Here is a 10239-nt window from a genome sequence, read left to right on the forward strand (position 1 = left end):
GGAGGGCAGCACCTCCCCTGCGCCAGGCAGCACACGGCCCGCTCGTGATGGAACATGGCAAGGGGCAGGAAAGCGTAGTCCCGATGTGTGTGGCTCCCACCCGTGCCCACATAAATGCGTAGCAAGAAGGGACAAGGCATTGGTGCGTCGTTCGCGCACGCCGCCCCAGCCCCCAGTCGAGAACGGCTGGGCCGCGTGTACTGATGCTGCATGCAGCGGGGCTGAGGGAGGATTAAAGTGCAGTTTTGTTTGTTGATGATTCAGGGCCGTGACGTGTGACACGCGTCGACGGCCGGTACTTCCATCTGCACCCGCGCCTCCCTCTGACTTCCCTTCGCACACACACAAAGTGGCTACTGTTTAGCCGCCAAACGCATTGGCCCTGTTCGCGCTCGGAATCATGTATCGCCGTGCCGGTTGTGTCACGCGCCCCGCTTCTTGCCTCGCACCCACCGGCCGAGACCAAGGGCCACACTGAGCAGACCTTACCAGACCAGCATTGCTCCCGTACATCACATCCCACCCCACCCCGCCAATTAGCACACGCTTTTCGTAAACTATGCCGTTGCGCCTACGCCCCCAACACCCTCGCGACACCCGAAAACCACGTGCAAGGCCAATGACGCTACAGCCATTGCAACCAGGCAGGAAGCCACGCGCCCGCTTCCCGTCCTGCCTCACACGTTCCTGCCTACGACTGCCCTCTTCTTTCCTCCTTCCGCCTAACCCCCGGTCGCTCTACAGGTCGCCCTCCTGCGCCATCATCATCATCGCCTCCTCGTCGTCGCCCTCCTCGCCCTCGCCCTCCTCCTCCAGCTCCTCGCCCTCCTCGCCCTCGCCGCCGCCCGCGCCGCGCAGGCGCGCCCACAGCGACGACACCGTCTCCCTGCAACGGTAACGCAGGACCAACACACCAGGCAATGCGGAGGTGTCATGCATGCAAGTCCGTCCTACGGGGTTCCTCCTGTGATACAGTGCGGAGCGGAGCGCGTAACGTGTGGAGCATTCACTACTGCCACACATACAATCCCAACACTGCCGGTACTCACTTGAAGTAGTTGACTGCGGGCAGCAGCAGCAGCCAGCCCAGGCGGTAGTCGTTGCCGCTGAAGGCGTTGACGGACACGAACACGCTCTCGCTGGCGGCCACGTAGTCTACCTGCGTGGGGTTGATGGAGGAGGGGGTTGCAGGGATGTTTGGAAAAGCGGTACAGGATGCACTGAAGGGGGTGCGTGAGACGTGGAGGCGCCTGTGAAGTCCTTGTGGGAGGTGGGAGTAAAAACAACAGTGGCACTACAACTTGGCAGTACAGCCTGGCAGTACACCTGTCCACAAACGCCGCGCCCACCTCCATGCCGAAGGCGGCGCCCAGCGCCTCCCAGTCGTAGGTGAAGTTGGCGCCATAGCCGCGCAGGCGCTTGCCGCCCTCCTCCGGCGTGCGCTCCTGGATGAAGTCGAACGCCATGCCCAGGCCCTGCGGGGGAGGAGGAGAGGAGAGGGAGGCAGGAGGAAAAGACAGGCGCGTGTGCGTGGGGGTAAGGTGGGTAGTGTACTTATATGCGAAATGGGGTGAAAGTGCGGAGCAGGATGGCGTCATCTTTGGGAATTGTGAGGCATGGTGAGGGTGGTATGCGAGAAGAGGGACTACGAGCCGAAGACGGAAGGCTACAGAGCTCGACGGCTGTGTCCTGTCGCCACGTAGCTGCGGCGTGTGCGCCCAACACGTGTGTACCTATGTGTACCGCATGCGCCGCCCCGGCGGCTCACCGGTAGCCAGTCGTAGCCCACAAAGGCGCGGGCGCCCCAGCCCTCCTCCTTGCCGCCGGTGGGGCCCTGTGGGGAACAGAGTAGTGCGGGGCGCGTATGGGTTGCACATTGCTCACGCCATGGGGCGAGTGGACAGGGCGCGAAGCTTCATTCAGAGCACGCAAACACGCTATGCCCGCATGCACGTGCGCTGTTCCAGTTCGGCAGCCACTTCATGCCGCCCGCTGACATGAGCATGAGCATGAGCATTCACATGGGTTCGAGTCCATGTGGCCCCACTAACTTTCTTGAGTCCGGGGGCGCGATAAGTAAACTGACATGTCAACGTCGTTTACATGCTTCCTGCCACGCACCTGCACCGCCACCTTGCTTGCGCAGGCCTCCAGCTTGAAGGGCCCGACCCGCAGCGTGTCCTGCAGCCGCACGCCCACGGCCGTGGGGCCCTTGCGCGGGTCGCCGCCCTCGCCCAGCCTGCGTGCGTGCGGGCGTAAGGGCACGTGATGAAGGAGAGGTGGCGCCAAGGAGGTCGGTGAGGTGCAGGCCCAACCACACACACGCACACGCCCCACCCCGCACGCACCGTGCCAGCATGAGGCCGCAGCCGGCGTGGTCGCTCTTGCCCAGCAGCCCGTCCTTGAACGTGTCCACCTGACAGTTGTCGTGAGGGGGGGGGGCGTGAGGCCGTGTGAGGTGCGGTGTGTGAGGTGGGTTGGTGTTGGTGTCGCATGTACGCATCGGCACAACAAACCCGTGTATTTCCTTCACACCACAGCTCCCCAGCCCACCCCACCCCACCCCACTGTTTCCTCACGGGATTGGTTCAAAGTTAACCCCACCCCACCCCACCCCACCCCACCCCACGCCCGCCCCTCACCTCCAGCTGGTACATGACGTCCTTGATGTTGGGCCGCAGCACCTCCCAGCTGCCCGTCACCTGGGGGGAATTGGGCCGTTCCACACATGTTAGTTTGTGTTTAAGAGAGCAACAAGGAAAGCAAAGCGCAAAGACAGTGTGTGCGATGCAGCAGTGCGTCGGCATGCGAATGTTACCTGAATGACAGCTTGTGGTGCTTTTGATGCACGATGTGCGGTCTGTCCCAACAAATCGCTGCTAGTACCTAAACCTTGTAACGCAGCGCATGAGACCAAAAGCCCAGCTGCACGTCCGCGCACCTGGTGACAAATTCACACGCTCGCTTACATACCTGGGTGATGTGGCGCGGGCCAAAGGGCGGCACGCTGTGCACCAGGCTCACGTGCGTCTCGCCCTGCGACAGGCGGGACAGGAGGCAGGATTGGGAGGTGGTCATGGAGGGGGGAGGGCGGGGCGGAGCAATGCTCATTGCACTGGAGCGTGCGGTCGGCCCAGGAGGTTCCCCCATTCCCTGCAACACCTGCTACCATTCCTGCCTCTCCAGTTCCCCATCTCCTCACCCGCCCAGATGCCCAACCAACCTCTCCAGCCCCTCACCCACCTGCAGGCACAGGCTGGTCTTGTCCTTCTCGCAGCACACGGTCAGGTCAAAGGGCACGCCGCCCCAGCCGTGGCGCGAGAAGGGCTGGGCCTCGTACTGCAGGTAGCGCCAGAGGGAAGGAGGGGGGTTGCAGGGTTACGGCAATGGGACACGGTCAGAGCACTGAGGACAGGGAACGGCGGGTACTGCAGGGAGGGAGGATGTAAGGGGCGCTAGCGTGCGGGCAGATGCGCGTGTTGAGGAGGTGTGAAACTAAGAAAAATGAAAAGAATTATACCGGCAAGGCGACCCGCTGCCTTGCGCTGCCCCGTGAAACAACCAACCCACATCCACCTCTCTTTGGGCTTACATGACGACACCGCGACACCGCCCCCCCACTCACACCACACGCGCAAACACACATACACACACACATCCACATCCACCCCCCAATTTCTTGGATTGGGCAAAATCTACCTCCCCCCAACACACCCTGCCACACACGCACAGGCGCACCTGGAACACGATGCCATTGAGCGGGTCGTCGTGCTCGGGGCCGTAGTAGTCCTGGGGGAGGCGAGGGGTCAGGCGGGGTCGGGCGGGGTAAGGAAGTCAGTTGAAGCAGTTGGGCGGACGCACCAGCTGCAGCGAAACGAGTCCCGAAACACCGTATTGTGTGGGGGGCCTCACGCCCTCACGCGTCCCAGAACAAGTTGCACACCCCGCACCTGCGAGGGGATAACGGTGACGCCGGCGTCCGCGGCCTCGGCGTAGGCGTGGCGGTGGCTGTACATATCCTCGGGGTCAAAGGAGGGTCCGAAGTCGATGGGGTCAACCACGTACGACTGCGGCCGGGTGGGAGATTGCAGGTGACGAGGTGGGGGCGGGTTGTGGACATTCTTATCTTGCAATACACGGAGTCGAGCCGCCGCGAACCGTTCCTCGTGCTCGCGACAGCCCCACCCCCACCTTGCACTTCATCACGCGCACTGCACAAGCCCCAAACCTCCACACCACCTCCCACCTCCACGCCGTACTCGACGTTGGCGTCCACGTCTGCCTCCTCGTAGCTGGCGCGGTACGACTCGCAGCCCTTGTCGTACGCGCGCAGCATGGCGGCGTACTCGCGCTGCGCCCAGGGGTCGCCCGCCACAGCCAGCTCGTACATCTGGCGGTAATAGCTGCGGGGCGTGCGAGTGAGGCGAGGGGATGCATGAGATGGGGCTGGTCAGGGTGCGTTGGCGTGGATGTTGTGTTTGGGCGCCACAGCTGCCCCAGTCAAAACCAGCCTCAACCCACCTCGCCGCATCCCTCGGCACTCTGATCATCACGCTTGCAGAGCCACCCCCTACCGTGGTCAAACACTCACACGTGGTTGAAGCTCTCGGCGCCCTCGTCCTCCGTCACCTCCTCGCCCAGACCCGCCACCGTCTCCATGGTGGCCCAGCCCTGCGTGCGTGGGCGAAGGTGTGGGCGTGCGTTTGTGTTGGTTGGGTTGGCGTGGGTGTAGGCCTCGTGTTAAAGAGCACATGGCCTCGTGTGTGTCTTAGGAGTTCACAAGAAGACCACATGCAAACGGTGCAAACCAGTGTGTCCTCACCTCGGGCTTGAGCACGCCCTCGCTCATCTGCTCCACGAAGAAGGTCATGGGTGGCAGACGGCTGCGCATCATCTGCCTGAGAGGGGTGCAGAGGAGGAAGAGGGGGCAGGGAGGAAGAGGAAGAAAGGCTGAGTGTGATGGAGTGCGGAGGTGGCAGTCTATGGCGTGGACACTCTGGCTAGAACGGACATCGGCTAGAGACACCACACGGTTAAGTCAATGGGAGTGCAAGGTTATTGAGTCAGTACGGTAAATCGGCTCGGCTGACAAACGGGGGTTGCGGAAGGAGGGGAAAGAGGCAACGTGGCAACCGCTTCCTTGTGCTCCCCTGACACCCAAGCCCCAAGACCCACTTGAAGATGTCCTGCGGGCCGCGCGCGCCGCCAGCCGCCCCCGCCGCCGCCTTGCCGGCCTTGGCCTTGGCCAGGTCCTTGAAGGCACTGGTGGCCACGTTGTAGCTCTTGTAGCCCACCAGCTGCGGTATGGGGGGGATGGAGTGGTGTGTGGCTTCTGACAAGGTTTGCGATGCTGTGACAGCTCCACATGCCACCAGATCACGGTGCACGTGGCCTACTGGAGCAGCAAGGCACTCTGGGGTAGGTACCTGAGGTACCGTACGATTTCGTTGCTGAATAGACCGCAACTACGGTAACTCAGCCCGGGACTATTCTGCAACGTTCTAGTCAACTTGTGTCAACATGTCCCGTATCCCAGTCGCATAGATAGACACAACAATTGCTGTGTACTAGACTGACTGTCAGTCAGCCTAAGCAAGTCAGGACTTGGTCTCGGATTGGCCTACACTTGGAAAGACGCAGGCGAGTTTGCAGCGGGTGCAGAAAACGACGCGTGAACACCGTTTGCCCGAACCATTCACATACCCGTGTGGGCGCGCCGATACCGCCAGCCCATGCACGCACAACCCTCAGACAACCCACCTGCACCAGCAGCTGCTGCTTCCAGGGCACGGCGGTGGGCCCCTCCAGGATCACCGGCTGCCCCAGCGAGTTGGTGGGGCAGGCAGGGTGGCAGTCTGCCAGAAACACCGGGTTGCGCGACTGCTGGTCGCCGGCGGCCTGGGGGCATGCGGAACGAAGGACGGGCGTGTGTGTTGGGGCGTGATACCGTGTGTGCGGTTTGTGGCGGGATTTGTGAGATAGCGAGACGTGCCGTGACGGTGTGGTTGCGGTCGCAAGCTGGCCACGGAAGGACGGACAAACGAGTACAACACCCGCTATCCAGGTGATCCCGCCGGAACAGTGCGCGTCTGCCAGCCCGCCAGCCCGACCCGCAGTCCCACCTGGCGCAGCAGCTGCGACACGATGTTGCGGCGCTGGCGGCTGTTGACGTCGTACTGCCCGCCAAAGGCGGTGCGCGCGGCGTGCGCGTGCGTGAGCACGGCCATGGTGTTGCGCCACACGCCGGCGCCCAGCGACTCCGTGATCAGGCCCAGCAGACCCATCTCGCCAAAGCCAGGGCGCGTCGCGTCCAGGCTGTGTAGGCGCCGTGGTGATGGGAGGGAGAGGCAGCGTCAGTAGCGTGATCGTGAAAGGATAACAACGAGGGCACGCGATGCGGGACCCGGAGAACCAAATGGAGCCTTGAACATGCCCATCAATCCTTTACATTCAGCCCTCCAAGGCACGCCTACTCCACGATGCAGGATCTTGTTCGATAATTGCGAACGACCGACCTCGCTCCAGCCCAGCCCCTCACCAAACCACCACCGCCTCCGGCATCACAGCCCTACCCCCACAGCCCGCCCCACCGGTCCACGTAGAACACGTAGTCGGGCTTGTGCCAGCGGTAGGCCGCCCGCACGGCGCGCAGGATGGCGCGGTTGTCGGCCGTGCGCGACGCGGAGGCGTGCAGGCCGGGCGTGTCAATGAAGGTGAGTGGGATGCCGTTGTGGTCGCCGCGCACCACCCGCACGCGGCGGGTGGCCTCGCGGAAGGCGTTGGTGCGGCTGCCCGCGGGCCGGTTGAGCAGCGAGTTGATCAGCTCGGTCTTGCCCGTGCCTGTTGCAGACAAGTTACGTGATTGGGAACTTTGGTGCGGGTGTTGGGTCGTGTCCTGGGCAAGCACGGCGTGGTCGGGAAAATGCAGTGGTGCGCAAGCCCCTAAACGCACACCCAAGCACACGCACCTGTCATGCCCAGCACCAGGATCTTCACGCGCAGGCCCGCCACCGCCTCCGCCGCCGCGCCCTCGCGCTCCTCTGCCAGCCGCGCCTCGCGCTCCGCCGCCGCCAGCAGGTCCACGCGGCGGCTGCCCTTGTAGTGCTGCGCGCCCACCATGCGCTCCGAGCGCTCGATGGCCTGGCGGGGCGGCGGGACAAATTGATTGCGCCGCCCATCCCGAACGCAAAGAATACACTCCCAGCCCAACACAACCCACCCGAACCCAACCTGCAAGCGCACATGCCCCCCCAGAAAGACCCCAAAACTATACCCAAGACAAAGTGCTGCACCAAACCCCACGGCACCCTCACCCCGACACACGCCCGTGTCGCTTGCGCTTTCCCAATACCACCTCTTTTCCCACCTGCAGGAACTGCGCCACCTGGTCGGTGCGCGGCGCGAGCCCCAGGCGCGATGCGGCGCGGATGAGGCGCACGCGGGTGTCGTGCGCGATGCGCTGCACGCGCTGCACACGCCGATCCTCACTGGGGTCCACCACCGCATCCGAGCCGGCGGCGGCCAGCACGGGCGGCGCCGCGGCGACGACTGCAGCGCACGGAAGCCGAAAACACGTCAGACCTCCAGCACATGGTAACAAGAGACTTTTCAGGAGAGCCAGCAGCGGTCTCCCTGACGCTGTGGCCATGCGTGCATATTTTTTCAGCTGGCTGCGCGTAAGTTCCTTTTGGCATTCCCTCTATTTCCCCTGCGTCTGTGCAGCTCCATGGACCCACCTGGACGAGGCGGGAGGGACATGCCCGCAGCCGGGTTCGGCATGGCCGGGCGAGGGGGAGGTGCCGCCGCGGGGACGGGGGCAGCAGCCGGCGCGGGTGCAGGCGTGGGCTTGGCAGCCGCGGCACCTGCGGCGCCAGCGCCCGCAGCCGCAGCAGGACGAGGTGGGAGCATGGGCTTCAGGCCCGCGCCTCCGAGCCCTGCTGGGGCTGCAGGGGCTGCATGGGCTGCGGGTTGCGTCGCGGGAGGCGCCGGCTGCTGCTGCTGCTGCTGCAGGCTGCTGCTGGCCGCGGCCGCGGGCGTACCTGTGGCGCTGCCAGCGGAGGGAGCCGCGGCTGCGCCACGCGACGGCAGTAGCCCGGCTCCCCCAAGACCCAGCCCGGCCGGGCGAGGGGGTAGTTTAGGTCCCGCTGTCTCTGCTGCGGGCGCGGGAGCTGCAGCTGAGGAGGAGGCCGAGGAAGCCGGCTGCGATTCGGCAACCTCGCTCCGCTTTGGGGGCAAACCACCACCCATCCCCCGAGGTGGGAGCGCCCCGAGACCGCCCTTTGGCCGTTCAGGCAGCGACGGTCCCGACCCCGATCCTGAGAATAAGCATGCAAAGAAATCGGGAGGAATTGGAGAGAACTGAGGACGAGGGACAGTGAATGAAAAACGCACGAGGTCCTTGCCCTGATCAATCATTAATTTGCCGTTTATCATGAATTCAACTTGCCCGAAGTAGACGGCTTGTTGCTCTCGTCCTCCATGTCCTCCGTCCGCCGTCACCGTGTTGCTTGCTGTATGGAGAGTCGCAAACCTAGGGCGCCAGCCGTGTGCGCATCTATTTCAGACCACTTAGGTGAATGCAGTGATAAATTGCAGTCTCCGTGCTCAGAATCAGGTCCCAAGGTTGGGCGACCCAAATGCGATTGGACCATGCGTAACCAGACTTGAGCTCACGACGAGCTTGCCTACTACGAACACAATAGCTAATTTATTCATTCAAACTATAGGATCCTCACCGTTCGAACTCGACTGTCCTCGCACACGTACCCAGATACCCGACCCCGCCCCTGCGCTTCCCCGGGCGGTCAGACAGCCCCGGTAGGCCCCGCGGTCATCGCATTTCGCAATTCACCTTATTAAAGCTCGAATGCCTGCTGTTGAGGGAGGTCCAGGCGTGGTTCTTGTACACATGTGGAACTCATGCTGAACCGATGAGGCAACTGCTATACTATACCTAATGCAATTCGAGAGTTTGATGCCAAAAAAGATTGTGGAACATTAGGAGAGGTTGTGTGAAAGCCGGCGTGTTGAACATGGTCTGCGTTGGGCGACGACATGGTGAGCGCATGTCAGCTTAACGGAGAGCGACGCGATCTTGTTGCACCATATGGCCCTAGGTATACTAGAGTAAACCAGGCTGGTCAGAGGCTATCAAAGGAGGTCCGTGGAGACCGGTTGGGCCTGGTCGTCAAAGTGCGAGCATTGGTCGGGCAGGATGACCGAGCCAAGTACAAAGCAGGCATGACCGGCACGATGGATGGCAAGCACCATTGGAACGAGCACAAACCACGACGCTTATGCGATGGGGGCAGGGAAGCAGAGGAGGTGCGAGCAATAGCTGGGACCTCCCCCTGGCTCATGGACATCGCAGCTGCTCACACCCTGGGTGGATGCAATGGGCGCATGACGGCGGCATGAGGGTGGCAGGAAGCGGCAGCGCTAGCTACGAGCAAAAGCACACAATCCGCCGGGTATCCAGGACACCTGGCAAAAACAAATGTAATCGTACACTTTCAGCAAAACAGATTCCAGATCAAATTGTCCTCCTCGCCGGGACTCGAACCCGGGTCGCGTGGGTGAAAGCCACGTATCCTGACCGCCTAGACTACGAGGAGTCCGGATCGATTTCATACTCCCTTTCGGGGGCTGAGGGACGGGCACATTCACACATTTGATCATAATATATACTTTTTAACGCAGGCTGCTGAATGGTGCAAGCTCGCGGGCCACTCGACGGCGGACGGCTTCGGGAGCCTTCCTCTTCAGCAGCACATTCCTCCTCACATTCAAGCACGCTGGGCCAAGCGTGCCGCCGCGTACGCGAGCATAGATGGAGCTGGCGTGCTCTCCACAGCTCAGGCGCCGTGGCAACGCGCCTTTGGGCATCTCCTGCGGTCCGACCACCTCTGCTTCCGCCCCATGGCGCTTCTCACAGCGCGCGCCGGCGGGCCCTGGCTCGGTGCAGCCTCCCTCCCTCCCGACGTCCACCGTATCGTCACGGCACTCTCCCCCCTGCCCCCAGCTGTCGAAGTCAGCACCACGCCCCTCACGCCTGGTACCCGGTGCGTGAACATGCCGCTCTGGGGTAACCTGCTGCTCCCCAATGCCCCACCCACTGGACGCCGCCCCGGGCTCGAAGTGTACCGGCTAGTACCGGCTGCAGTTGACTGAATGCCGGCGCCGGCGCACGCTGGGCGACGCCGTGCGCGCGTATGACGCCTTCGCGAGAGTCGAGCAGGC

General features: G+C 63.0%; 1 protein-coding gene across 2 annotated transcripts; it reads right to left on the bottom strand.

Moving 5' to 3' along the window:
* Positions 1-226: 226 nt before the first annotated feature.
* Positions 227-9292, bottom strand: CHLRE_17g734300v5 (uncharacterized protein). Of its 2 annotated transcripts, XM_043072500.1 has the most exons (23): positions 8852-9292; positions 8447-8530; positions 7737-8315; positions 7367-7548; positions 6969-7140; positions 6591-6840; positions 6123-6315; positions 5761-5898; positions 5176-5297; positions 4823-4898; positions 4592-4671; positions 4247-4403; positions 3951-4067; positions 3739-3789; positions 3244-3339; positions 2974-3036; positions 2643-2702; positions 2349-2416; positions 2122-2239; positions 1769-1834; positions 1350-1475; positions 1050-1159; positions 227-886 (listed from the first exon to the last, which is right to left on the bottom strand). In XM_043072500.1, the coding sequence occupies exons 3-23, from the start codon at positions 8245-8247 to the stop codon at positions 739-741; spliced, it is 2904 nt and encodes a 967-aa protein (XP_042914959.1). In that variant the 5' UTR covers positions 8248-8315; positions 8447-8530; positions 8852-9292; the 3' UTR covers positions 227-738. The 2 variants fall into 2 exon arrangements, with proteins under 2 accessions (XP_042914959.1, XP_042914958.1); XM_043072499.1 differs by having other exon boundaries at positions 8447-9242.
* Positions 9293-10239: the final 947 nt, after the last annotated feature.

Source organism: Chlamydomonas reinhardtii, chromosome 17, assembly GCF_000002595.2.
Source record: "Chlamydomonas reinhardtii strain CC-503 cw92 mt+ chromosome 17, whole genome shotgun sequence".
Taxonomy (NCBI): domain Eukaryota; kingdom Viridiplantae; phylum Chlorophyta; class Chlorophyceae; order Chlamydomonadales; family Chlamydomonadaceae; genus Chlamydomonas; species Chlamydomonas reinhardtii.

What these genes read in the sequence shown, in the direction of transcription:
- CHLRE_17g734300v5 (XM_043072500.1), bottom strand. Translation starts at nt 8,247, where the DNA reads ATGGGTGGTGGTTTGCCCCCAAAGCGGAGCGAGGTTGCCGAATCGCAG. An exon ending in GGCCCGCAGGACATCTTCAA is followed by an intron (nt 4,899 to 5,175) that starts GTGGGTCTTGGG and finishes CACCCCTCTCAG; the next exon opens with GCAGATGATGCGCAGCCGTC. An exon ending in TCAATGGCATCGTGTTCCAG is followed by an intron (nt 3,340 to 3,738) that starts GTGCGCCTGTGC and finishes CGCTACCTGCAG; the next exon opens with TACGAGGCCCAGCCCTTCTC.